This window comes from Paralichthys olivaceus, chromosome 19, assembly GCF_024713975.1.
Source record: "Paralichthys olivaceus isolate ysfri-2021 chromosome 19, ASM2471397v2, whole genome shotgun sequence".
In the NCBI taxonomy this organism is placed as follows: Eukaryota; Metazoa; Chordata; class Actinopteri; order Pleuronectiformes; family Paralichthyidae; genus Paralichthys; species Paralichthys olivaceus.
Genome location: NC_091111.1, coordinates 20,511,957 through 20,539,854, shown reverse-complemented (window position 1 = coordinate 20,539,854; position 27,898 = coordinate 20,511,957). Strand labels below are relative to the sequence as shown.

The 27,898-nt window shown below is 44.7% G+C and overlaps 4 protein-coding genes and 1 long non-coding RNA gene across 13 annotated transcripts; 2 read left to right on the top strand and 3 right to left on the bottom strand.

Annotated features, from left to right (window-relative positions):
- Positions 1-287: 287 nt before the first annotated feature.
- On the top strand, positions 288-5,908 carry zbtb1 (zinc finger and BTB domain containing 1). Of its 3 annotated transcripts, none has more exons than XM_069514962.1 (2): positions 288-1,097; positions 2,601-5,908. In XM_069514962.1, exons 1-2 carry the CDS (start codon positions 1,060-1,062, stop codon positions 4,654-4,656), a joined length of 2,094 nt encoding a protein of 697 aa, XP_069371063.1. In that variant the 5' UTR covers positions 288-1,059; the 3' UTR covers positions 4,657-5,908. The 3 variants fall into 3 exon arrangements, with proteins under 3 accessions (XP_069371063.1, XP_019966243.1, XP_019966242.1); XM_020110684.2 differs by having other exon boundaries at positions 288-1,549; XM_020110683.2 differs by having other exon boundaries at positions 295-971.
- Positions 5,909-6,361: 453 nt separating this feature from the next.
- Positions 6,362-13,495, bottom strand: myh6 (myosin, heavy chain 6, cardiac muscle, alpha). The gene is made up of 2 exons (XM_069515112.1): positions 7,608-13,495; positions 6,362-7,452 (listed from the first exon to the last, which is right to left on the bottom strand). Exon 1 carries the CDS (start codon positions 13,435-13,437, stop codon positions 7,633-7,635), a length of 5,805 nt encoding a protein of 1,934 aa, XP_069371213.1. The 5' UTR covers positions 13,438-13,495; the 3' UTR covers positions 6,362-7,452; positions 7,608-7,632.
- Positions 13,496-15,038: 1,543 nt separating this feature from the next.
- On the bottom strand, positions 15,039-23,467 carry LOC109645342 (serine/threonine-protein kinase PAK 6-like). The gene is made up of 10 exons (XM_069515113.1): positions 22,423-23,467; positions 21,873-21,939; positions 21,351-21,596; positions 19,724-20,197; positions 18,929-19,366; positions 18,548-18,681; positions 18,349-18,475; positions 16,305-16,430; positions 16,089-16,223; positions 15,039-15,580 (listed from the first exon to the last, which is right to left on the bottom strand). The coding sequence occupies exons 3-10, from the start codon at positions 21,561-21,563 to the stop codon at positions 15,413-15,415; spliced, it is 1,815 nt and encodes a 604-aa protein (XP_069371214.1). The 5' UTR covers positions 21,564-21,596; positions 21,873-21,939; positions 22,423-23,467; the 3' UTR covers positions 15,039-15,412.
- On the top strand, positions 21,924-24,083 carry LOC138405585 (uncharacterized). The gene is made up of 3 exons (XR_011239374.1): positions 21,924-22,437; positions 23,704-23,842; positions 23,943-24,083. It is a non-coding gene; the product is annotated as an uncharacterized lncRNA (long non-coding RNA).
- On the bottom strand, positions 23,624-27,858 carry bub1ba (BUB1 mitotic checkpoint serine/threonine kinase Ba). 7 transcript variants are annotated; one of them, XM_020110927.2, is made up of 14 exons: positions 27,758-27,858; positions 26,739-26,817; positions 26,360-26,514; positions 26,193-26,284; positions 25,894-26,000; positions 25,738-25,817; positions 25,372-25,593; positions 25,098-25,235; positions 24,840-24,934; positions 24,576-24,725; positions 24,370-24,497; positions 24,151-24,295; positions 23,946-24,061; positions 23,624-23,820 (listed from the first exon to the last, which is right to left on the bottom strand). In XM_020110927.2, the coding sequence occupies exons 2-14, from the start codon at positions 26,762-26,764 to the stop codon at positions 23,694-23,696; spliced, it is 1,581 nt and encodes a 526-aa protein (XP_019966486.1). In that variant the 5' UTR covers positions 26,765-26,817; positions 27,758-27,858; the 3' UTR covers positions 23,624-23,693. The 7 variants fall into 7 exon arrangements, with proteins under 7 accessions (XP_019966486.1, XP_069371217.1, XP_069371218.1 ...); XM_069515116.1 differs by having other exon boundaries at positions 25,894-25,997; positions 27,758-27,836; XM_069515117.1 differs by having other exon boundaries at positions 25,894-25,997; positions 26,739-26,820; positions 27,758-27,823.
- Between the last annotated feature and the right edge of the window lie 40 nt (positions 27,859-27,898).

Sequence of the window (27,898 nt, the reverse complement as noted above, 5' to 3'; positions counted from 1 at the left end):
TGAAGCACAGGAGCGATGGATTCATGGAAAAAAACCTCAGTTTAATCACTGTTGAGTTTGAGGAAGTTGCAGGAGAACCAGGAAGTAAATAGATGATAAACACAAGGGGCCCCAGGACAGAACACTAGGGAACACCAGAAGTGACTGGAACATGGCTGGGATTCGAAATACTTGAGTTGGATGCACTGAGCCAGAGAGACACGATTTAAAACCAGTCGAAGGGTTTATTGGTGATAGAGGCTTGAATGTCTGGGAGAATATTATGACAGATGGTGTCTGCTCTCAGATGAAGGAGGATGAGAAAACTTTCCAGAGTCATTGGGGATTTTTCTGTTCTATGGAGGGAAACAAGAATTATTCAAAAAGGTTCTTGTCAGATTAGTGAGCAGCTGAGATGCAACTGTGGATTTTGCTGCATCGTCCTTGTAATGAAGAATGTTGTGATGTTGTTTATTGATATTATTTGTTTATTTAGTTATTTCTTTGTCCAACAAGTTCAGTTTGCTTGTAGATGCAGCCAGGTACTCTTGATTTTTCATGTTTTAACATTGACCAATTATTTGTTATATAAAATTAAATATATAAAAGTTAGGGAAATGTTTTATCCTTTCAGGATGTTTTCTTTTTATGTACTTCATTTTTAATCAAACCAAATATATTAATATAATCATTTTAGAATAATCCCTCAAGTAAACAGTATGAGGAATAAAACAGGTTGTTTTGGATTGATTTTATTTTGAAAGCCATATTTTGACCGGACGCTGAGTGTCTTCTTCGTGTGTTTCCTCGCAGTGCGGAAGTAGTTTCCTCCAGCAGAAGAGAAGAAGAAGAGGCAGCTCCTTCGTCCCTTTATCCGCCTCAACGCAGCTCATCTCCGGCAGGAGCCTCCGGAAACACCCGCCTCAACGCAGCTCATCTCCGGCAGGAGCCTCCGGAAACATCCGCTATCCCGCCGGCCTACAGCAGCCTCGGTGAGTCGTTGACTTTGTGCCCGGCCCTCAGAGCCTCCGGCCGGGGAGTGTCTCCGCGGCCTGCTGCTGCGGACTCGATGCGGGCTCGATGCGGGCGGCGGTGCGGGGGCGGCGGGACTGCTTGCGGTAACTTGTCAGTTACAACATTTACATCAATAACATCCGGTGTAGCTTTTCAAAACATTAAAAGTCTAAAAGAAATCCAAGGTTAAACGCGTGCGGAGAATATTCAGATGAAAGTAATTATCTTAATTACTGTCCATTCATAACAAAATATAATTGAATATACTTTGTAGAATACTTTTGTACATATTATATAGTACCTTATTTCTCTCTAGCGTTTTACACGTTTTATTTTGGAGGGGTACCCATTGTGACTTCCGGCACGGGGGACGCTAACAGCAGTTAGCTAAACGCAGCTAACAGTAATCTCCATCTTAGTTTGTGGCCTCTCTCTCTTCTCCGAGCCGAACCAGGCTCTCCTCCTCGGGTCACACTCACCCCCTGTCTCCGGTCTGTCGGGCTCTAACTGCGGGTCTCTTGGCGAATGTCAGCCGGTGACTGTGTGACCTCTCCCGGTGAGACCGACTCTCTGTGACAGGAGCAGTTTTATTAACGGAGCCTGGTTCAGAACCGAAATTACAAGTTTGAGTAAAGTTTCAATGTTTTTTCCTGCCAATAAAAGTTAAAAGATCTTTGATTACTGAGAATTAATTAGTTTAACAAAACACACATTACATGTATGTTACAGACACTTGTTCACACCTATGGTCTACACTGAAACACTAACATATATGTTATAGACATGTTAAACAAATAAATATTAACATGTATGTTACAGACACATGTTTAACACAGAAACATTTACTTGTATGTTACACACATGACAGATGTTCCACTGAAACATTAACATGTATGTCTGAAAAAAATTGAAAAAAATGACAAAGTATCCTGAAGATTTTAGCAATAAATGATTTAATCATAAAAATCAATAATTTGAATCAAATTTTGAAACAGTATTTTGGCTCCTTAAATATATATGTTAGCTTAAGTATGTGTTTAGTTTGACATGTAACTCACTGTTGGTATGAAGCTCTCTGACATGACTATTGAGCTTCATGTAACAACCCATGATATATATGTGTTAAAGACAACTCACAGCGAACCTTGCCGTGGGATTTACATGTTGAAACTGTCATGGAGGTGGATCAGAGTCATTTGACCTGTGTATAAACCAGTGTTTAGTTTCAAGTCACAAAAACAAACAAGGAACAAAAAAGACGCCATGAGGTTATTGTACAGTAACAGTGAAGGGTGTAGCCACCACCTGTCTTTAACACACTTACTCGTGAACCCTGCATCATTAAAACAGGACAAATCAAATGGGCTTGTCATTAGATGCACTGTTTCAGCAGTTTTCATCCACTTGATGTCCTGAACTGTCAGTAAATGTTTATTAACAATGGGATCAGATGAACTGAGACTCACCAACAAATGATTTTCTGATATGATGCAGTTTAGAATGTTGTTGCTCAGTGCCATTGTTGGTCACACTTAAGTAAACATGGATTTCTGAGTCTACACTCAAGTCTTATCGTCTCTCTCCATGGTTTCCTCTCCTGTCTGCAGGGCGATGGCGAGGCCGAGCCACAGCGACCACGTCCTCCAGCAGCTCAACAACCAGCGAGAGTGGGGCTTCCTGTGTGACTGCCTCATCGCCATTGGTGACATTTACTTCAGGGCACACAAGGCCGTCCTGGCAGCCTGCAGCTCCTACTTCAGGATGATGTTTATCCGGGACCAGCAGGGGACAGGGCGACTGGACCTCAGCAACATGCAGATCAGCGCTGAGTGCTTCGACCTCATCCTGCAGCTCATGTACCTTGGACGCATCGTCGTGGGGAGCTATGAGTTTGATGAGCTTAAGTCATCCATGGCGTACCTGCAGATGTACTACATCCCTGACTCACTGGAGGATCTCAGGGACATCAGGAGCTCCAACCTCACCCCATCCTCCTCGGCCTCCTCCTCCTCGTCCAGCTCCTCCGCCGGCCCAGCTGGCGGAAAAATGATGTTTGGAGTTCGCATGTACGAGCAGCAGGGGCCTCCTGCACCAGAAGTGGAGCACCTACCGAAACCTGTCAGCAGCAGTGCCGGACGTCCAGCTGTTCCGGCAACCATCACCAGGCCAGTGGTGGCGGAGGAGGTGGTGAACACTCCTCTGATCGTGGCAACCCCGGCTGTGGACGGAACAGTTGAGCAGCCATGTGACTTGAGAAAGAGGTCCAGTGGCAGAAGTTCGACTCTCAAAGACCGTCCTCGGTTTGGGCGCACCTACACCTGTGATGACTGTGGCTTCGTCTTCAGTTGTGAGAAGCTTTTAATCGAGCACATCCTTACCTGCACAAACCGGAAGGCCTACCACCCTCCAAGAGGTAACGCAGAGGGCGACAATGACTCAAATAAAGCTGAAAGCTCTGCTTCTGAGAGCACTGAAGAGCACAGGGTTCACTGTAAAGGCGAGGATGAGTGGCCAGAGGCCAAGGTCAACTCTGACCTCACCATCAGGTCGGTGGCAGCTGGGACAGATGGCGAGCCCAGGTCGACTCGGAGCATCTCCATCAAGACAGAACCAGACGAAAGCATGTTCCCTGAGATCGAAGTGGTCAGAGTCGGCGAGCATGCTAAAAGAGACTGTAGCACAAGGTTCAATGACGTAACACGTAAAGACATGTTGAGGGACAAAGGTTCGGATCGGGACCCAGAGCCCAACGTCTCAGGCTTGGAGAAGAGCAGTGAGCCTTTTGAAGTCCACATGTCCAGCTGTGACAATTCAGGGATTCCTGTGAAACTTCGTAAAGTTAAAGACGAGAAGCAAGACGCCGACACCCCCTGTGAACTCTGTGGCACTCTATTAACAGATGAGGACAAGTCGGCCCACTACCTGTCCAACCACATGGGCCACATATGTGCCTGTGGACGGTGTGGTCAGGTGCTGATCAAAGGTCGACAGCTTCAGGAGCATGCAGAGCGCTGCGGAGAATCCCAAGGCGGTGAGTCAGATTCCCACGGGGAGGACGAGGCGTCGCTGCTGGAGGAGCCACAAGGGATGGAGGAGGGCCTGCTGGAGGCTGCAGACTTGGCCTGCCCTCATTGCGGGCTACTTTTCCAGAACGAGAATGTGGCGCTGGAGCATGCCTTGTCCTGCCACGACCAGGAGCTGTTCCGTCCGGTGTTGCTGGAGGAGGGGGCCGAACCAGATCACCGTCGCAAACACTTCTGCAGCATTTGCGGCAAAGGCTTCTACCAGCGCTGTCACCTGCGGGAGCACTACACCGTCCACACCAAGGAGAAGCAGTTCACCTGCCAGACCTGTGGGAAACAATTCCTGCGGGAGCGCCAGCTCCGGTTACACACAGACATGCACAAAGGCATGGCTCGCTACGTGTGCCCAGTCTGTGACCAGGGAACCTTCCTCAAACATGACCACGTCCGACACATGATCTCCCACCTGTCCGCAGGAGAAACCATCTGTCAAGTGTGTTTCCAGATCTTCCCTGGTGGAGAGCAGCTGGAGAAACACATGGACGTCCACCTGTACATCTGCGGCGTCTGTGGCGAGAAGTTCCGCCTCCGTAAAGACATGAGGAGCCACTATAACTCCAAACATACCAAGAGACTATAGAATCATCATAAACTTCCTGTGCTTTTATTTCTAGTTTATGACCCAAGAAAGCCATAAATGTGAGAACAAACGTATGCACTTGAACCCCAAAAATCTTAATCTGCACTTTTAAAGTATATGCATAACCCAAGCGCTTGTACTGCGAAAGCAGTTGGCTGCTGATTGGTCTCTCTGTTAAGACTCACTGTGTAGCTTTTTATTTTGATAAGATGCCGTGGAGTTCACATGGCTCAGAACGATGTGCACCACATGTTCACAGCTTTAAATCTGGATGTTCTGAGAATTCACACTCTTAAAGAACCCAAAGAACCCCAACTGTTCATTCGTGTTCTGTCCAGTGTCAACAAATCATTTCAACACTAGAATGTACCAAAGTCACATTGGCAGGTGGAAAGAGACGGAATCGACCACAGCTCTGCAGGCCTGTCCAGGAAACTCCCATCATGCCTCTGTCACAGTGTTAGCTGGTGTGAACACCAGCAGTGTGAGAGAGGAAACGGGTTAAAGTTTACTGTCACAAAAATGTTTATGTTAACGTTTTTTAGCTCTAGCTCCCAGAATCCTACAATCTGAAGATGAACTGCTGCAAGTTTTTCTTGTGGTCAGAATAAGGTTCTATTTGCTGATTCTTAACACGCTTTACATTCACTCTGTGATTGGTGCCTTTGCTGTTACAGTGGTGCGCACGTCTGATTCTTTACTGTCTTCTTCAGTGGTGCATGGTGGGGGATGGATGGGAAACCCCCCCCGGTGAAAGATTATAAAGAACTGAAACACTATCCATGTTGTTCTGATTACTGTCTGACACCATGACCTTCTTTGTCCTGATGAGTCGTTAAGCTGCTTTCATCAAGGTCATTCACAACACAAATCAGCTGTAAAGAATCTTAAACCAACACTCCAATCATATTCAGTCTAAACCATTTCTAACCCAAACCAGTTCCAAACTTAACCAGATCCAAACAACTAACCAGACAAAACACATCAACTAGTCCAAACCAGTTTCTGACCGACCCAAACGAACCCAAGCATTTCAGAGTCGAGCACGATGACCTAACTGAATCCAGTTCAGAATCCACCTTTCGTCTGCTCGTGTTTCGATCGTCAGCTGTTGTCGTTGAACTCAATGTTTTTCCTCATGTCTGCTTTCGAAGGATTTTCTGATGTTTAAGAAAAATGTCTGATGTCTGGAAAATAAAAACGCCTTTTTCTTCAGTTCTTAATAAACCAAGTGACTTTCTGTTTGAAGAAACGACTCGGTCTCACTCCCTCAGCTCAGTATGAACGTGATTATAAAATATATGTTATTTTAAAGTGTGTTCTTGTTCTAATGGCTGTTTCAGTTTGCAGTTCTTTGACAGTTCACTGACTCATTTGCGATCCAAATACAAACCAGGTACAATTCCAGTCCACCACCAACATGCAAACTACACGAGTGGATTCTGTTCCATCACCTGTTCCTGTGAAACCTTGGATTGGTCGGATTCAGCCTGTATCCCTACACCAAGACAGTGAAAGTGTTCTTCATCATGAAACTCACAACACAGGTAGAATGTAACTAAGTACATTTACTAAAGTACTGTACCTAAGTCAAAAGTGGAGAGAACGGATACAGGCAGAGCTTACTATAGTAAATAATTAGCACTCTGTTGTTTAAGTCCACTGCCGATGCAACACTTGACTGAATATTAAAATAAACAGGATGTAAATGTTTGTTTTTATTGTAATATAAAACAGAAAGATTACATGAAAGCATGCATCTTGGTTACGAGGAAACAGCCACATGTTTAACATGTTTTTAACATGTTAACACCTTTTTCCTATTGCAGCAGCAGAATATATTTTCTCTAACAGATCAAGACAAAATAATAAATTCAGTGCATCAGGATTAATGTGATTAAATTGAATGAACAACAACATTTTATGAGAACTAAGTGAAATCTTAATTTGAGCCAAACATAAACATCATCCAAAAATACACTGAGTGTTCTAACATTCCATCAATTATTATAAAAATTATGTGCAAATATTAAATAATAGTTCCACTGCTTTTGTCTCAAAATGTTTCTCTAGAAAAGGAAATTAATTATATTTTAATTGGTTTGCTCAGTAAACAGTTTTTGCTTTGAAGTTACAGTCACTTGCCAGTAGGGGGAGCTGGCTGATTTTAATCAGACATAGATGACAACGAGTGGGCGGACACACTTTTATTGAGATACAGTAACAACAGTGAATCTGACCATAGACTGTGAATAAAGATGAATAACAAGTGAACCCAAAGCATCTCGATCTCCCCCTGATGGCTGGCTGCAGCATAGGACATAAACCCCATCTCCTCCACATTAGCAAAAGGGACATGGACACTTTTCTCTTCAGAGACTTTTGTTTTAGATGTTTCCAAAACCTTCTTCTGATTGTGAGTTGGAGTTGTTAATAATAATAACTTTATTTGTATAGCACTTTTCTAAGCAAGGTTACAAAGTGCTTCACAAAAAAAAATCCATGGCAAAAAGATGAATGAACTAAAATAAAAGGCATTTAATTCAGTTAAATTTGAAGATCCAAATCCTAACATAATAAGGTTAGGGTTAGGGTTAGCCTAACCCCATGTTCAAATCAAATTGCTGACGTTACTTTCCCTCATCCACATAAACGTTCACACGAGATGCAAACAACTCAGCCACTCAGCAGAGGTCAACAGGGAGAATTCTACTGCTCATGTCAACAGATCAGAACACGATATTTGCTGCACTTAGTTTCAGCTGCGTATCTCCAATGGCCCAGAAACAGGAACACCTGTCAATCAAAACAGATTCACAGATGTTAATGAGGAGAGACGGAGGGCGTCATATCAACAAAATACAATAAGAAAATGTTGATGTACGTGGGTAACTGGACTTAAGTCAATTACGTTTAGAAATAATTCATATTTGGCACGAGGAAGCCATCACCTGTGATGTTGATTCTGGGGCATCCTCACTCATCCAGGCCCTTCTTGGAGGATCCATCCCTGGTCTTTGCCCTTAGCTTGTTCACCTGTGACTCGGCAATGTCGGCTCTCTCTTCCGCCTCCTCCAACTCGTGCTGCAGTTTGCGGAGTTTGGCCATGTTGGTATTTGCCGCCTCCTCAGCCTCCTCAGCTGCATGTTTGTAGGATTTTACCTTGAGCTGTAGTTTGTCCACAAGGTCCTGGAGGCGAGCCATGTTCTTGCGGTCTTCCTCAGTCTGGTAGGTGAGCTCCTTGATGCGGCGTTCATACTTGCGAACTCCTTTGATAGATTCGGTTCCCCTCCTCTGCTCGGCCTCTAGCTCATTCTCCAGCTCTTTGATGTGAGCCTCCAGTTTCTGAAGCTGCTTCTTGCCGCCCTTCATGGCGATTTGCTCGGCCTCGTCCAGACGGTGTTGCAGGTCTTTGATGGTCTGCTCCATGTTCTTCTTCATGCGCTCCAGATGGGCACTGGTGTCCTGCTCCTTCTTGAGCTCCTCAGCCATCATGGCTGCATCTGTGATGGCCTTCTTTGCCTTCTCCTCAGCATTGCGGTTTTCCTGTATGGCCTCCTCAATCTCATTCTGCAGGTGGAGGAGATCTGTTTCATGCTTCTTCTTCTGGTTGATCAGGCTAGTGTTCTGTGAGTGTAGAAGTTGCATTCGCTCACTTGCATCAGTCAGCTCCTGTTCAGCAAGTTTCCGACTTCTTTCCGTTTGCTCGAGGGCAGCCCTCACTTCCTCAAGCTCAGCCTGGATCAGGTTGTTTCGTCTTTCAAGGAGAGCGATGTTCTCTCTCAGGTCCTCATTGCCATGTTGTGTCTCATCCAGCTGCAGTTGAGTGTCCTTCAGGAAGGCCTGGAGGCTCTTGAGCTGTTTTTGGGCGTCAGCTGCTTGCCTATTAGCTTGGCAGAGCTGAATCTCCATCTCGTTTAGATCACCTTCCATCTTCTTCTTGATTCTTAGGGCCTCATTGCGGCTTCTGGTCTCAGATTCCAGAGAGGACTGAAGTGACTCAAGCATGCGTTGGTAGTTTCTCTTGGCCTGCTCCATTTCCTCGTCTTTCTCAGCCACTTTCCGCTCCATCTCGGCCTTCACCTGGTTGAATTCAAGTTGAGCTCGCAGGATCTTGCTCTCTTCATGCTCCAGGGAACCTTCTGCCTCCTCCAGTGCTGACTGGAGCTCAGCCTTTTCTTGTTCAAGCTGCTTCCGAATCTTCTCCAGTTCATGGGCACTTCTACCACCCTCCCCCAGCTGGTCAGTGAGGTCCGAGATCTCCTCCTGGAGGTTTTTGTTCTCTCTCTTCATTGTCTCGAGTTGATCCAGACTCTCTTCATAGGCATTTCTCAGTTTGAAGAGTTCAGTACTCAGAGACCGAGCCTCCTTCTGGGAGGCCTCCAACTCACACTGTGACTCCTCAAATTTTTGCTTCCACTCTGCCAAAACTTTGTCAAAGGCTCTTTGCTTCTTGTCCAGTGCTGCAGATGCTGCATTGGATCTCTCGAGGTCCAGCATTAGGTCTTCAATCTCATTTTGGAGGCGATGTTTGGTCTTCTCAAGAGATGAACACTTTGCGTTCACTGCCTCAATGGCCTCCTCTGCTTCCTGCAGTCTCTGAACAAGCTTCTTTTTGGCTTCTTCCAACTCTTCTGTTCTCTGAATTCCATCAGTTTCATATTTTGTCCTCCATGCTGAGACCTCAGTGTTCGTTTTGGACAGAGCTCTCTGCAGCTCAGCCTTTGCTTCTTGCTCTTCTTCAAACTGTTCTCGGAGCAGATCACAGTCATGACGAGCAGACTGCACAGCATGGGCAAGTGCATTCTTTGCCTTGATCTCTTCTTCTAGCTGCCTGCGTAGATCTTCTACCTGCTGGTTGTATGAATTCTTCCCTCTAGTCAGTTGTGAAATTAGACACTCCTTCTCCTCCAGCTGGCGTCCAAATTCCCCATTTTCAGTGAGCAGCTTGGCCCTCTGGGTATTTAAGTCATTGACACTTCGTTGAGCTTCCTCATATTTACTCTTGTACTCATTCATGTTGTCTTCCATTGTACGACATATCTTCTCAATGTTTGACTTGGCCTTCACAACACTCTCCATGTTAGAAGACAAGTCATCCAACTCAAGTTTAAGCTCACTCTTTTCTTTCTCCAGCTTCTGTTTCACTCGCTGCAGGTTGTCAATCTGCTCACCCAGTTCAGCGACACTGTCTGCATGTTTCTTCCTCAGGGTGGCAGCAGTAGAGTCATGGTGGAGGGTTGATTCTTCCAGTTCCCTTCGCAGCTTCTGAAATTCAGCATCTCTTTTCTTACTCAGCTCCACCTGAGCCGATGTTGCTCCACCTGCTTCTTCCAGGCGTTCGCTGATGTCCTCCAGCTCACGGGAAAGATCGGAGCGCTGCTTCTCCACTTTGGCACGGGCTGCACGCTCAGCATCCAGCTCCTCTTCAAGCTCCTCAATTCTCGCCTGGTTTTCTTTCAGCTTCTTCTGGAGCTGAACTGAAGCCACCTGTTCATCTTCTAGTCTTGAATTTATTTGGACAATTTCAAAGTCTTTTTTCTTGAGCTTTTCTTCCAGCTGTTGTTTATCATTGTCCAAGTCCATCAAACTCTCCTGGGTCAGTTTCAGGTCTCCCTCGAGCTTCCTCTTTGAACGCTCAAGGTCCATCCTGACTTTCTTCTCTTGCTCCAGTGAGCCCTCCAAATCATCTACCTGTTGTTCCAGCTTAACTTTAGCTTTGTTTAAACTGTTGGCTTTGTCCTCTTCACTCTGAAGGTCATCCAGTGTCTGCTGGTGAGCCTCCTGCAGTGCCTTCTTCTCTTTGGTCAGTTTCATGATGTTCTCATCCTGGGAAGCCATTTCCTCTGTTAGGTTTTTCACCTTATTCTCTGTAGCGTGTTTCTCTTTCTCAACTTTGGCCAAAGTCAGCTCCAGGTCATCGATATCTTTTTTCAACTCAGAGCTTTCATCCTCAAGTTTACGTTTTTTAGCTGTGAGGTCTGCATTCAGCTCTTCTTCATCTTCGAGTCTTTCTGTCATCTCTTTCAGCTTGGCCTCCAGTTGAATCTTGCTCTTAATAAGCTGTTCACAGCGTTCTTCAGCATCTGTCAGAGTATCCTGTTCAGACTGGATTTGCAGAGTCAGATCATTCTTCTCTTGGAGAAGAGTCACCGTTTTCTCCTCTATTTCCTTTCGTCTTGCTTCTGATTTCTCCAGCGCTTCTTTTAGCTTGTTGAACTCATCTTTAATGTTGGCCATCTCTTTCTCGGATTCAGCGCTCTTTAGCAAAGGTTTGATCTTGAAGAACAGCTTCATCCAGGGCCAATTTTTTACACCAAGGAAAGAGCGAAGGTTCCACTGGATGACCATCAGAGCATCCCTACGTTCCACTAGTTTAGCAAACTGTGCCCTCATGAGGAGTGCCCGGGCATTAGCCTGGATCCTGGTGATGATCCGAGAGAGTTGCTCATCTCGCATTTCCTCGAGAGTTCCCAGCAAGCCAGCTTTAAAGAAAACCTTTGTGTGGCCAAACTTGTACTGGGTGTGGTCAATGTCCAGTGATCCCAGCAACTTTTCAGCACTTTTCTTACAGTCAATGAATTGACCCTCAGGAATGGCAGAGGCATTCAGGATCCTGTACCGCTGTTTGAAGTCGCCATACAGCACCCTGTTTGGGAAACCCTTCCTGCATATTCTGATGCCTTCTAGGACACCATTACAGCGCAACTGGTGCATCACAAGGCAGTTGTCCATGACTCCTGGGTTTTTCTTCTCATTTGGAATTAGACAGCGGACAAAGTGAGGATGTGTGGTCTTCAGGTTGTTCATTAGCTTATTCAGGTTCTCCCTGTGAAGTGCAGACACCGTCTGGAATGAGGAGCCTTTCTTTTTGGCTCCTTTGCCACTTCCCTTGTCACCACCATCAGTCCCTGAATAACTTGAAAACAACAGACTGAGGAGCTTCAGAGAGGATTTCTGGTAAAGACCAACCACTGTTTCATTCAGGGGATCTTTGTTTTTGACCAGCCAACCAGCGATGTTGTAGTCCACAGTACCAGCATAGTGAACCAGAGCAAAATGAGCTTCTGCTTTCCCCTTTGCTGCCTTCGGCTTCTCAAACATCTTGTTCTTGCCCAGATGATTATCGTAGAGCTTGGACTTAAAAGTCTGGTCACTGGCTTTGGGAAACATGCATTCTTCCTCCAGAATTGACAGGATCCCAAGCGGCTTCTCAATTAGGTCAATACACGCTTGTAAGTCCATCCCAAAGTCAATGAACTCCCAATCAATCCCTTCCTTCTTGTACTCCTCTTGTTCCAACACAAACATGTGATGGTTGAAAAACTGTTGCAGTTTCTCATTAGTGTAATTGATGCACAGCTGCTCGAAGGTGTTTAAATCAAAGATCTCAAATCCAGCAATGTCCAGCACTCCTATGAAGTACTGTCGGTGCTGTTTGGTGTCCAGGGATTGGTTAATTCTCACCACCATCCAGCTAAACATCTTTTCATACACTGACTTAGCCAGAGCACCAACGGCATAGTAAACTTGGTCCACACTTTGGCCTTTGGTGACATATTCATTTCCTACCTTGACCCTGGGATGACACAGGCCTTTGATGAGGTCAGCAGAGTTCAGCCCCATCAGGTAAGCTGATTTATCAGCAGCCTCCGTTCCATCAGGTTCAGCCTGCTCCTCACGCTGCTTCTGTTTGAACTTCATGTTGCCGTAGTGCATGATGGCACCGGTAAGTTTATAGACACCCATCTTCTCTTCTGGAGTGAAGCCGAGCACATCGAAAGCACTGTCGGTGGCCATCAGCTCCTCCGAGTCATTGATGGATGATACTGTTACCTCTCCTTGGGAGATGTAGGAGTAGTCATACGGGTTGTTGGTGATCAGCAGCATGTCCAGCAGCTCTGGCTTTTGATTAGAAAGGATCTGGTAGAAAATGTGATAGTCCCTTTCAGCCTTAAGCTGAAAAGTGACGCGTGACTTCTCCAGCAGGTACGTCTCGATGTCGGCAGATGACAGTTTGCCACTCGTACCAAAGTGAATTCGAATGAATTTTCCAAAACGAGATGAATTGTCATTTCTCAATGTTTTGGCGTTGCCAAAGGCCTCCAGTGCAGGATTTGCCTGGATGATTTGATCCTCTAGTGTACCCTTGCTGGTGTCTTTTTTGGCTCCACCACCAACAGCTGCAATGCTGGCAAAGTACTGGATGACTCTTTTAGTGTTCACAGTCTTTCCTGCTCCGGATTCTCCGGTGATGAGGACGGACTGGTTCTCTCTGTCAGTCAGCATGTACTGGTAGGCATTATCAGAGATTGAGAAGATATGAGGGGGGGCCTCGGTTCTCTTCTTCCCCCTGTAGGCTGCCACCACCTCAGAGTCGTAGACAGGAAGCCACTTGTAGGGGTTGACGGTGACACAGAAGAGCCCAGAGTAGGTGTAGATCATCCACGCTGCGTAACGCTCTTTGAGGTTGAACAGCACTGCAGGCTCATGGAGGAAAGTGAACATTGCCATGTCTTCAATTTTATCAAATTTTGGCGGGTTCTGTGGGTGAACATCGGACTCCTTCACAGTTACAGTTGTTCCATCATCCTTCTTGACAGTCACCATCCCTCCGTCTTTGCTCTGGATTTGTCCCTTCACATATTCAACTTTATCGTCAATTACAAAACATTCAGTCTTGATGTCAAAAGGTCTGGTCTGAGCTTCCAGGCGCTCTTTGTCTGACTTTCTAAGGTAAGGAGCCGCCTTCCCAAACTCGGCCATCAGAGCATCACCCATATTTGAGGGTGGAGGTCTTCAGCAGTTTTAACAGACAACAAACAGAGAAGAAGATCTGCAGAGTCTTTGCTGCAGGCGGCCGTTTATAAAGTATCACTGTGGACCAAATTAGGAGACAACTGCTGAAAGAAAAAAAAGGTCAAACTAAATTTGTCCTCGGACGTGGAAGCGCCTCGAGGGCAGATTCAGGACCTTTGGCTGTTTAAGTCCATTTTAGGAGAGTAGAGTTTCAGTGCTTATCTGTCTGCAGATAAAGACTCAGACACTTCTTCATTTAGAACTGACTCATCTCAGTGTGTTCTGCAGTTAAATCATTGCAACCGTCGACTTAAAGGATGTAAAGCTACAAACGTTTTGATCCAGTTAAGTGTTTAAAATACCTTCTCACTTCTGAATACTTATTACTTATTATTATTATAATGAATTATCAATTCAGCAGATCTGCACTAACTACAATTCTAACATCTTATTTAGTTCAGTATTTTGTTCTTGAACATATTTCTAAAATAAAAAGAGAGAAACTTCAGTGTATGAGTTTGTTTCTTTATTTGAACTTGAAGAATTTATCTTTACTAAATTAATTTCAAATTAATCACTTTGTCTTCAGTTTGATTTAGGATTTGTTTTAATGTTTTTTTCTGGAGAGAAAATGTGAGGCTAATGTCTGTTTATATAAACATTTGTGAAACATAATGAAATGATTAAATGTGTGTTTAAATCTCTAAAACTAAACAGTTTAAATTCACAGAAGATTTTAGGTTTGTTCTAACGTTTCTGATAAAAAGAGAAAAGCAGAAATAGTTTGAAATGTGACGAGTGTTTTGTGATGGACTCGAGTGTTTGTCTCTCTTTATCTCGGAGTCTCGACTCAAATAGAAACTTATCTTCAGGGTTGAAACCCGAGCAAAGTCAGTTTGTGACGACAAACATTTAAAAACAACTTAGGCTCAAATCAAAGTGAAAATAATAAATGTAATCAGTAATAAACTGAATTAAATGCAGTAAAACATTTGTATTAGTGTTTCAAGTGTTTCTGTCGAGAAACAAACTTTCATCTTTTAAATAAATGTATAAATTAAGTTCTAGAAGGAAAATGTAACTTTGACTTTTGAGAAAATGTTGAATAATTATTGAATTTATTTTTTATCTGATGTTTGTGCATTGAAGAGACAAACAAACGTCGAATTTTCACTTGAATTCGTCTTTATTTGCTTCTTTGTGTTCTTGTAATGTGACACAAACACACACTCATTAAAACAACTTCATGTTATCTCAGAGGCTCTTTGTCCTGATAAACTCACACAAGCCTCTTCTTCATCACTTTAAATATTTTGTGTAAAAATCTGAATCTTAATCATTTATTGACATTTAGAGATTTCAAAATGAAAGTAATTATGTATAAAATGAAGAATAAATGTTGTGGTTCAGTTATAATAAAATCATTGACTGAATTATTTAGAAAATTATGTCATGAACAAATATAAAATAAATATTCATAATGTATTTTAGATGTAGATCATTAAGATAATTATTTATTGATGTACAAAGTAAAGTTTGACTGTAAATAATATAAAAACAATACAAATAATAATACAATAATACAAAAACCAACTTTTTATTCTTTCACAAGAACAAATATTTTAAACCTTAAAAACAAATCAATCATTTCATTTTTTAATACTTGAACATAAAGTTCTTCTAAAGCTACATTCATTTTGAAAAGATTTGATGATATCACTTCCTGCTCTCGGGGGACAGGTCAAAGTTCATGACCTGAAGTGACCATCAGTGCTCAGCCGGTCACCGTGCGGCCATTGTTAGGATGGTTTAACTCACCTTATTGGTTGATAGAGGTCTGATAGGCAACAGCAACACTGGTATGTGATTGGCTGATGAAGTCCTTCATTGCCATCAATGAGACACAGGTGTGATGCTGCTGAGCTGCTCTCAGCGTCTCGTACACACTCTCAGGTTTTTAGCAGAGCGGCATGCGTTTACGGTGCTGCTCCACCAGGGGTACCAGGCAGCATGAGGATCCGGCCTGCAGCAGGAATGGGTGCTTCAGCAGGTCGGTGCCGCTGCTACGCTTCAGCGTGTCACGAGTCAACATGCAGCCCAGGAAGTTGAGTAACACCAGAGACACCTGAACACAGAAGAGTGTGACATCATCAACCACTGTGTGTGTGTGTGTGTATGTGTGTGTGTGTGTGTACATGCTATCTATGGTTATGAGGCCAATTTTGGTTCAATACCATTGTGAGGACATAATGTGAGGACATAATGTCTAGTCCTCACTAATTGAAAGAGCTGTTTGAGGGTTCAGACTTAGAGTTAGGTTTAGGTTAGAGTCAGAGTCAGAGTCAGAGTTAGGTTTAGGTCAGAGTCAGAGTCAGAGTCAGAGTTAGGTTTAGGTCAGAGTCAGAGTTAGGTTTAGGTTTAGGTTTAGGTCAGAGTCAGAGTTAGGTTTAAGTTTAGGTTTAGGTCAGAGTCAGAGTTAGGTTTAAGTTTAGGTTTAGGTCAGAGTCAGAGTTAGGTTTAGGTTAGCATTAGGTATTTAGTTGTGATGGTTACGGTAAGGGTGAGGGAATGCATAACGTCAATTGTGAGTGTCCTCACAACTATAGAGAGACGTGGATGTGTGTGTGTCTAACCCTCTGGATGTTTTTGACGCTCGGTGCTGCTTCGTCTCTCAGCTTCATCATCGCGTTGATGGGAGTGTCACTGAAATATGGCGGCTCTCCATCAACCATCTCCACCACCATGATGCCCAGAGACCAGATGTCCACCTGATAACAGGAAACCGTTTTATTTGCGTTGTGTGAATGTGTGGTCAGAGTGAACTGAGATTCAGGATGTTTTGAGGTCACCTTGGGGCCGTATGGCATTTTAGAGATGACCTCAGGAGCCATCCAGTAAGGAGTCCCCACCAGAGACTTCCTTTTCGGAACCTCTTCACTGATCTGAGCGCAGAAACCAAAGTCTGACAATTTTATCTACAGATGAAGAGGGAGAAGAATAAGAACAGGAAGTGGGGATGCGTGTAAGTACAAGCAGTCAAGATGTCAAGGACAAATCTCCTGATAGACATCACCCTCCCTGACAGGACTGACCTCAGGACACGTGTTCTCTACTTGAAATCTGCCTGACTACCACCTACTTTCAATACAACGAAGGTTTCTACAGGCAGAAACATGGATGTGCCATGGGCTCCCCAGTGTCTCCCATCGTGGCTAACCTCTTCATGGAGGAAGTGGAAAGAAGAGCCCTGACCTCCTTCACAGGAACTGCTCTCAGCCATTGGTAAAGATATGCTGATGACAACTGGGTCAATATTAAAACACAGGCAGTTGAAGCCTTCTCGGAACACATCAATGCAGTGGATAAGAACATTAAGTTCACCTGTGAGGATGTCAGAGGAAACAGTCTGGCCTTTTAGGATTGTGCAGTGTACAATGAAGAAGACAGAACCTTCAACATTGAAGTATCAAGGAAACACAACACACAATACTTACTCTTTAACTCTCATCATCCACTAGAACACAAGCTGGGGTTCATCAGAACCGCACACCACCCAGCACAAAACTGAGCCACAAGTACCAGGGAATAGTGAGGGAACAAGAATACATCAAGGAAGCTCTTAAAACACAAACCTCGAAAAGAAACAAAACTCATGGAGAAGAGGAAACAACAAATGGAACAACACTCTTATGCTGCTGGAGTCTATGAAAAACTCGGAAACATCTTCCACAAACACCACCTGTACATTTTCATCCCAACAGCACACTACGACAAAAAGGACAAAACACCCAGACACAAACAGAACAACGTGGTTTATGCAGTCCAATGCAACAATGATGCTCAGAACTATACATCAGGGAACCTAATCAACCACTCCATAAACAGATGGCACAGGAGAGCCAGTTCCTCAGGCCAGGACTCAGCAGTTCACTTCCACCTCAAGGACAAGAGAAATTCTTTTTATTTTGTCCAGAGAAGACAGGTGGTTCGAAAAAGGAGTGAAAGAAACATCTTTGTTAAGCTGGAGAAACCATCACTAAACAGGGGAGGTGGTTTAAGAGGCAGTCCTCAGTTCTCTTCCCAGTCAGCTCAAAACCAGTGACCCTGAAGACCTTACAGATGTGTCTGACGTGCATGTGTCCTGTCGTCATCACCTACGTGGGCTGCGTCTACCTGTACTTGACACCGATTGGTTTGTAGACGGCATCTGATGTTGGCGAGTTGTCAGTTGGGGGGGTAGTAGTGTTTCTGTTTAAATGAAGCGCTTCATCTGGTTGCCATGGTAATATCATGATGGTATAATAAGCAGCATCAGCACCTTCACGTGCAGTACTCCACAGTACTACAGTACTCCACAGTACTTCACACTAGTTCAAATGCACCTAATGAACGTCCTAGTGGTTCAAACATTATACTGTCGGAGGTGAAGACTGCAGGTGCTTCCTCTTCTTCTTCTTCCTCTTCCTCTTCTTCTTCTTCTTCTTCTTCTATGGTTTAATGTGTCTCTACTTCCTGTGATTGTTCCAAAAGTCCAAACTATCCAACAAAGTGTTTTCACAGTAAACCAACAGAACCATGGTTCAGTTTGACCCAGACCCAGAACACCTCTTCTGGTGTGAGAAACCTTTCACACCTGAAGTTTAGGTTCAGACTAAGAGTCTGAAACAAACAAGGTCTTGAGTAACTTATAACTTGAGGTACTTGTTATTTACTGGAGTATTTTGTGTTGAATCATTGCAGGTAAAATTAGAAAAAAAAACAGTCATTATCATGTTCATGAGGTGACCGTCTGCCGACCTAACCCCTAGAACTATCAGACTTTATATCATAGTTAACGAACCATTACTACAATAATTTACTCCATCACTGTGTGTCTGTGTGTGTGTGTGTTACCCTCCCGTCCAGTGTCAGCAGGATGGAGTCGCTCTTCACGTCTCTGTGAATGACCCCCTGTGAGTGAAGGTATGTTAACGCCTGCAGAACGCCCTCACTCACTGTCGCTATCTGCTCCTCGTTCAACCTGAAACACAAACTCAGTTGAGACCCGAGAAAATCCACGAAGAAAACAGGCCTGTATGACTTTTCAGCACACCTGCTTTCACTGATGATGTGGGTGAGAGCGCCACCCTGCAGGTACTCCATGATTACCCAGAGTTCCTCCTGCACCAGAGCACTGCGGTACATCTGAACCATGTTCTGGTGCTGGTAGTCCCTCATGATCACCACCTGAAACAGCAGGACTGAACTGATGATGTCACAGTGCGGCAGGAAACAGGTGATGCTTTGATTCCCTTGAATATGGCTTGTAAGACATAGCTTCATCTCCCTGACCTCTGATCTTCTTCTACCTGAGTGTCGACACCTGTGAATAACTGCCTGACAGACTGACTGCCGGGCTCTACAGTCCTACAGTCGTTCAAACTTTAAGGGGAAGAGGAAACACAAAGCTCTGCCCCCTCCCCCCCACCCGTACCTCATTAAAAAGCAGCTCTCTCCGCTGCTGCTTCCTCACGTCCATCATCTTCACAGCCACCTGCTGCCCGCTCAGTCTCTCTTGGGCGATGCAGACAACGCCTGTTGACCCTTCCCCAATCTTAACAAAGTTGTCCAGGGTAGTCCTCGGGTCACCCGGGTCCACTACCATCTGCAGCGCCACCTTAAACTGCTCATGGCTCACATTCTCCCGACGTCCATCAAGTTCTGTCTGCTGGGAGGAGGGGGGGCAGAGTTGGGTGGGGAGGTGGGCTGGTGACCCAGTGGGGAAATTGCGAGACTGGCTCTGGGGCATTAGTGTCACGTTAAAACTGGCAGAGGGATGGAGCGAGCGCTGAGGTAAACCTCGCCCTGTGATGAAGGGACTGCTGGTTCTATTTGGAGGAGGCAGCAGGAGGGGAAGGGGAGGGGAGGTCAGCTGGAGAGACAACAGAAAAACATGAGTACATTTTATTGTCCAAATTTTTTGATTAATTATATTCGGTGACTAATTATTTTTATCTTATTTACAGGCTTGATCACATCATTAGAAACTGGATATTAGGGTTATGTTGGTGTTATTGTATATTTTTAAAAAGGTGGATTTGTCCAAAGCTGATAAAATCAAACTCAGCCATCCAGTTTGTTAGTGTTTTACAGGCGCCATGTGCCGGATGGTTTTCACAGACATGTTTCCAGTCTTTATGCTAAGCTAAGCTAACTAGCTGCTGGTTGTAGCTTCATATTTACCATACAGATATAAGAGTAGTGTCACTGTGAATCAGATCTAACTTACTTTGAGGTCGTAGGAGGAGCGTGGCCTTCTGGGAGCTTCTTTGGCAGATGACAGCAGGTTAGGCAGGTGATTGACAGCTGCTCTCATTCTTAGACTGTCATTACAGGAAGTCAACCCCGCCCCCTCACTGTGGGCTGACCATACCCCTGTCCTCTGGGGCGTGGCCTCAGACCACACCTGGCAGGTAGACTTGCCTCTCTGAGGAGCTCCGTTCAGTTTGGGGCTGCCAGCCTTGCTGCAGACCCGGTCCTGCCAGTAGGTGGAGCTGCTGTCACGCTTCCCAACATCTCCATGGCAACTGAGCTCCTCGCACTGGGAGGACTCCAACAGTCCACCCAGTGACCAGGCTCGTTTCCGTGCCAACAGGCTTCTGCAACTCAGGGAGTTGGAGCTTGAGACGGAGAGATGGCTCATCTGAGAGATCACATGACTGATATAATCGCCATGGCCAACGAAACTGCCACGAACAATCGTCTGCAGGAGAAAAGTTCAGATTCACACAGATGTGACATGAATTTACAGCCATAAAAGAGAACTACAGTTAACGATAGATGTAACACCATCATGTGTGGGTAGACCAGGAGTCGTTTCCAGGGTTACCAGAGACTGACTGGTAACTCCCCCAACCCATGACATTTCAACTCACGTGATGTTTACCCCAGATCATCGCCCTAGAGACAAGAATTCACATTTTTACATTAAATTTTTCTGAGGGGCCACAGTTTGGTATGTGGTAAGAATGCTGATGTCATGTTTGACTGTTGCTGTTTGTTCTACTGTGACATCATCACAGTCTGGACCCAGAGGCTCTGGTGGAAATCCGGTCTTGACCTTCTATGTAAAGTGCCTTGAGATAATTGTTAGGACCTGGTCTCTGTGAACCATGGCTGGGCCTACATGTGTAGTCATAAGCCTGGCCGCATGTCTCCTTTGCTCTGGAGACAAAGGACAGCTTCCAGAACTCAGTCTCCCAGGTGCTTCATCTTCACACACAGGTGGTAAAACTGCTCCTGGAGACAACTCTCAACCACTATTGGTCACTGTGTGCCCCATGACCCATGAGGTCACCAGGCCGATATAAGCAGAGTTTCCCCTCTTCTCTCTTTGCTCTTCTCTCTTCCTCCTCTTCCCCTGCTGACCTCTCCTGGAGGAGTAGGTTCTGCTCCTGCTCTCCCAGCCAGGGAGACTTCCTCCCTCCACAAGCTCCTCAACTTCCAGCAGGCCTGCCTGGAGCAGTCTGCTAAAACCTTCCAAAGGCAGCGACACGAGAGCCTGCCTAAGAACTTCAGCACAACTGGCCACGACACAAGGTCTGACCAGCAGATGAACAACAGGATCCACAAACCAACAAGACCACTTCACTGGACTTTGAACAACACATCCAAAAATGACCTTTCCCCCTTTTTCATTGACGGGTAACACAACTGGGCTTTATTATTCCCCTAGGCTAAGCAAAGGACTGTTTAATCCTATTTCATGTGATGTTTATAAGTTTGACTTGTGTTGTTGTGATATTTGGTAATATGTTATTTGAAAGTTAATGTTAGTTCTGTTATGCTGATAACTTTCTTTGCATGCATCTAACTACTTTCTTTAACCTGGCACCCCCCATCCCCCGCCCTCTGACCTTCTTGGGTCCAAGCTCGACCTCAGTGATCTTAGAAGGGTCCACCAGGGGGCGTGGCCTCCTCAGCGTGTCAATGACGCTCTGCCACTGTGGCGGCAGACCCACATAACGTCCCGTGGTGGCATTGAATGATGTGTGCACGCGATGTTTAACATCTTGTGGCGCCGAGATTTCTGGCCTGCGCTTCTTCTTCCTGCGACTGAACATCTCCATGGCAACACAGTGACAACAGGGGAGTGATGAGACCTGAGGGAAACAACAACATGACTGCTGCTGAATCGGAAAAATCAATGAAGGATGGAGTCACACACACAGACACACAAACACAGACATATAGACACACACTCAGACACACAAACACAGACATATAGACACACACTCAGACACAGCATGATCACAACATTGACAACATTAACACAACATTAAATAATAATGAATCATCTAAATATTACTCCAGTGATTGTCCTCACTAAGATGGAAGTACGAGATTGAGTGAATGTGTTCAGGGTGTGACTAACATACCTGAGGAATCAAACACAAGACATGACCAGACAACTGCACTGATTCACACTCACTCAGAGTGAGTCACCTGCAAGAGGAGAACAGAGGAGAACATGGAAAACAAAGAACAGAACAAGGAAAACAAAAGACAGAACATAGAGACCAAGGGAGAACATGGAGAACATGAAGAACAGGAGAACTTGGAAATCAAAGAAGAGGACATGGAGAACAGAGGAGGACATGGAAAACACTGTACAGAACATGGATACCAAAGGAGAAGATGGAGAACATTGAAATCAAGGAACAGAACAAGGGAAACAAAGAACAGAACATGGAGACCAATGGAGAACACGAAGAACATGGAAAACGAAGAACAGAACATGGAGAACATGGAGAACATGGAAAACAAAGAACAGAACATGGAGAACATGGAAAACAAAGAACAGAACATGGAGACCAAGGGGAGAACATCACAATCAAAGAACAGAACATGGAGTACAGAGGAGAACATGAAGAAAGTTGAGAACAGAGGCACCAGGGAAGATAACAGTAAAGATGTTTAGAACCAGACCATCACTGAGTCCAGGTGAGTTGGTTCTGTTGCTTCCTTCTGTTGCTCTTACTCTGTCTCTCTCTCTCCACCTCGCTCGTCCCTGTCTCACTGTGTTTCAGGTATGAAGGAAAAAGAAGATGGAGGGGGCTGGGTTTAGTTTAACTGACAGTTTGTTTCTCCTCCTAAACACACACATTTGTACTTCTATCTTAGTGAGGACATTCATTGGCATAATGCATTCCCCAGCCCCTTACCCTAACCATCCAAACTAAATCCCTCACTCTTAACCTAACCTGAACCTGATTCTAACCCTAAAACCAAGTCTTAACCCCCAAACAGTCCATTAAAGGGGGGGTCACAAAGTGAGGATCGGCCAAAATGTCCTCACTCTATCGGTTAAAGTCTAAAACTGGTCCTCACAAAGATAGCTGTACAAGAACATGCACACACACACAGCGCTCTCTCTCTCTCTCTACAGGCCTCAGCAGGCCTCACTCGCCCCTCAGGCAGAAATGACTCAACTTGGAACACGTTCAGTTTATTAAAGGTTTAACATGTAACCCAGGTTGTTTCTATAGAAACAGGCGTGACCACACCAGTTACAGACACATGATGACTACAAAGACAAAGTTTAATTCAGTTAATTAAAACACGATTCTTAGTATTTTAGACTTCATAAATGTCCTCTGATATCCTCCTCAGAGGCACGTTCATGTACGCACACTCTCGCTCAAGGGCACGTGCGTTCGTGTGGCTACATCCACTAGCTTCACTACTTCTCATAGTGGACTTTTCGGCTTAAAACTGTAAATGACGTCGTTTCCAGTTGAATTTCAATGTGGGGACTTGTGGACACTTGATGACATCACAGGAGCAGATATGGAGTGTTTTTTTGGTTTCATTGCATCTGAAGCTTTTGTCTCCAGTTAATTCAGTTGTGTTGGATTCTGCGCTAACAAAGTTTCCCTGAGACTCCACAAGTGTTTAATGGACTCAAACACTCCACTCCCCCCTCCATCATAGTGCTGAGTAGATAATGACAGGTTCTCCTTCGTATTTTAAAAGGGGGAGGTGAGGGGTATTCAGCTGCAACATACAACTTCATCACTAGATGTCACCAAGTTCTACACAGTGAACCTTTAAACTCTAATGTTCTCAAATTTATATTTTCAGACCAATTTTTTCTCTTAATCTTTTCCAACAGAAAACAGAAAACAAATTCAGTGAAAAAGTTTATTAATTTATTTAAATGTGAAAAATAATGATGAACAGAAAGAACAGATGATGTTTCACTTTAAGAGAACCGACAACTGCTCCGCCACGTCCGACAGGACGGACATTGAACAGCGACCACTGGCGTTCAGTAGCGACCGGAAAAACCTCCTCCAGGTCTTCCACGTCCCCGGAAACATGTTGCTGCAGACAGGAAGTTACATCTGTAAGTTGCTTTGGATAAAAGCGTCAGTTAAATGAAATGTAATGACATCAATCAATAAAATGATAATTTATTATTGATTTAATTAATGATTTAATACCAGTACCAGGACTCGTCTTGGCTGAACTGCTCGACTGTCCAACCGTCATCGTCTTTCACCAGGACCATCCTGCTGTTGGTCAGGAGGAGGTGGACAGTTTCAGCCACGCCCACCAGATCTGCCTGATGGAAGGGGGGAGGGGTTAGTATTATCCAATCCCAGTGAGGTAGGTGGGTGTGTACAGAGAGAACAGGTGTGTTGGACGTGGTACCAGCTGTGGCGGTGACGTTGGCTCCAGGAGACCGACTGTAATGTAAGAGTGAGCTGATGACAGCTGCTGCACCGAGGTGACGTCCTGCTGCACGTCCACGGATGACGACCAGTCCACCGGGAAGACCCGCTCAAGGTTCAGACCTCTGGACCAACAACCAACAACCAATCAACAGCTTCAGAGTCATATGAACCCCCCCTCTCCTGTGAGCTGACGTACCGATAAGTAGCGAAGAGGATGCTAGGCCGCAGCGCCGCATGAAGCAAGCGGCAGGAGTGAAGCTCCAACACCAACTGCAGCAGGAGGAGAGATTTGCGAACAGCCGAGTCCTCACACTCCGTCAGCTCCTGACACACACACACGCACACGCACGTCAGGTCCTCAGTTTGTGTCTCATGGCATGTCGTGGACAGGAAGTAACTCACGGTGAACATGTGGTCAGGTGGACAGGTGTAGACGGTGATGCAGCCATCCAGAAACAGGAAACAGCTGATAAGAGGGAGACTGTTGACAGATGAGTTTTTCTTCAGGCGACAAAACTGATGAAAATCCCACGGAATACGACAACGGTCCACCTACAGCACAGGCGACATTACCCATGAGCCTCAGCTGCTGATGAATCACTGATTACACCTGTCACCATGGTTACTGAATGAATCTCAGAATTGAAATGTCGTGTGAATTCAAACCTTAACAAGAACGTTGTCATCATATGTGGCTCCTTTATAAATGGAGAACATTTCTTCATCTAAGACTCTTGAGTAGATGTGATACACGTCGCCTCCTGGTGGACAGAACACACACACCAGGATCAGTCATTTAACAGAAGCAGCAAAGAGAACAGTGTCAAAGAGAAAAGACCCGGGGAGATGTAAATCTGAGGAGAACATCTCCATACGGAGGAGAACCATCTTATTTTACTCTTGTTAGGGCGTGTGCATTCTTACCCAGCTGCAAAAAGCTGCTTACAGGAGGGAGGGATCGAGACTCGCAATGAAAACCAGGAGAGGAAGTGACATCACAGACGTCCAACAGCCGCTGCCGGACCTCTGGATCACAGGGATCCACCCCCCCCCCTGCTGGTCCTGAAACATAGCACGGCTTAATTAATGTTATTATACATTAGATCAATAGAGAATCATTGTGAGACTAATAGGATTTTCTTATCTCTTCTTTTCTTAACAGTTGCAGCTCATTTCTGTTTAGCTCATTATAACGTACCAGGTTCAATCTCCTCCTGCTGCTTCTGGTCCTGGCTCTGGTCTTGGTTCTGGTTCTTGTCCTGCCTCTGGTCTTCCAGTAGATTCCAGGTTCCAGCTTCCACAGTGGTCTCATGTATGGGACTCAAATTGTTTGTGGTATAGGAGCCTGGTTCGTGAGGGCTGGAGGAGGGATGGGGGTCCACCAGAGTCTTGAGGTCTCCGGTCGTTCCTCCGGGACAATCTGAAAGGCCCAAGATGAACAAATGATGAACACATGACTGGTTTAAATACAACTGTTTTCATATTGACTAATAATAATATAATAATATTATAATCATGACGCATGAGACATTGTTCCCTCAGATTCAGTCCTGGTCTCACTCACCTGGTCTTGGGAACTGGATCTTCAGACTCAGTCCTGTGTCGTCAGGTTGGAGGGAGACGTCGTAGAGCAGGTCAAAGTTTCTGTTTGATGAAACACGTGATGAGTTTGGTCACAGCTAAAACACATAAACACACGTGTGAACCATGTGTTTATTACCCAGCAGGCCGTGCAGCAGTGGACTGTGACTCATCGTATATCTGGAAGGAGGAAACAGCTGGTCGACAAGAATCTGACGTCTGAGAGGAGGCTTCATGAAGCACCTGCTGAGACCATCAATAACTAGTGATCAGTGTGATATGAACCACCGAAAATAACATAAATCATCTTTTTGTGCATCTTTATTTATTGTGTATGAGTTGTTTCTCCTCTGAACCTACAATAGTATTATATTCCCTAATAATAATGATGATCATTATTATTGTTATTATTATTAGCTGTATTAGTATGAGTAGTACTTGTTGTGATGTTCTCAGCAGTAAAAGTTTCTTCTTCTCCTCGAGCTCATGACTCAGCAGTTCCTTCATCTCCGTCAGACTTTTCAGTCTCTCTGCAGAATACACACAATCAGAATGGCCAGCCAACACGCCAGCCAACACGCCAGCCAACACGCCAGCCAACGTACCCTCCACGTTCCTCTGTCTCTGCAGGAAGTAGCGTTCGGCTCGCAGCTCCTCCAAACTCAGCTCCTCTCGTCCTCTTGTCAGCAAATCTTTACAGTACTCACTGACCTGTCTGGCCCCGCCCTTCTCCTCAGGCCCCGCCCCACTCTGAGCACTCCTGCAGGCAATTAGATGACACGTCGAAGAGTCACTTTCAAATGAATTCAACACATGACACGTCTGAACATAAACCAATGATGTCCTGTGGAACAACTCACACTCTGGGTTCTAGACTCAGACCCTCAACGTTCCTCCTTCCTTGTATATTATGATGATGACTATACACATAACATTTAATTTAATGTCATACCACGGGTAAATGGTGAAGTCATTGTATCTTACTGTGTGTTCACGTGCAGTTCTGCCATGGCTTCACCTGGATGTGATGGACCAATCAGAGCCCACCACTCAGTCTGATCATCTACTGAAGCAACACATGAAAACATCTGTTTTTGATTAATAATAACTTTAAGTCAGGTCACAGCTAAACAGTAAACAGGTTAATACATTGAACCAGATTAAACCAGATTAATTTAAACACATTAAACCAGAATAATTTAAACACATTGAACCAGTGTGAAGGAGCAGCTCGGTCCACACAAGCAGATATCACTCTCAGGCCTAGTTCACACACACACACACACACACACACACCAGCCGTTTGGGGACGCTGCTAGTTCGTCTAGCTGTCGGTGCAGGAAGTTCCAGGCACAACTTCCGTCCGTTTAAATAGTTTCCTGTTGTTTTTTTCAATGATAATTAGAGTTGTACTATTTATAGTTAATGCCTTTTTTCGCAAAAGTCATTATTTGTTTAAAGAGGAGATATTTTGTGACATATAAACAAGTCATTGTAACCTGTTATTTTTGTTTCCATGCGCTGGTTTTTGCCCATAATATTGTTTAAATTGGTGATTAAGCCCAGTGGGAGGGGCTGAATGTATAAAAGGGCAGCTTAAGCCCTTGTCATTGTTCTCTGAGTCTGAGGAGGTGACATCAGAGCTTATGTGGGAAGTAGGGAAGAAGTTGTTTTTTTTATTTAAAATTATTTGTTTTTATATTCTTGTAAAAATGTCCAAGTGCACATTGGGAGACCGGCTGTAAATAAATTGAAAACACCCCATTTTCCAACTACACCTGCGTTTTTAAGAAAGTCCCGACACAACCAGATTTAATTAATTTAAACAATAAACACATATACACAGATTAAAACATTAAACAGATTGAATTAAATCATCACTTTGTTTGAGCACAAACATCTGAACCGAGTTTGTGAATCATCGAAGTTTAAATAGTTTAACAAAGAAGCGAAAGTTAAAGGAAAAGTGAACGTGGACAAATGATCAATAATCAGTTTTTCACCTCAACGTTTCCGAGTCGCTGCCTCTGTTCGAACTGCAGCTGCGCTTCTCATTGGACGATTCTACCAGAACCCCTGGCGTCACTTCCGCTCTGGCCCATATCCTGTTTCAGCGCTCCTGCTGGTCGGAGTGTGAACCGCTG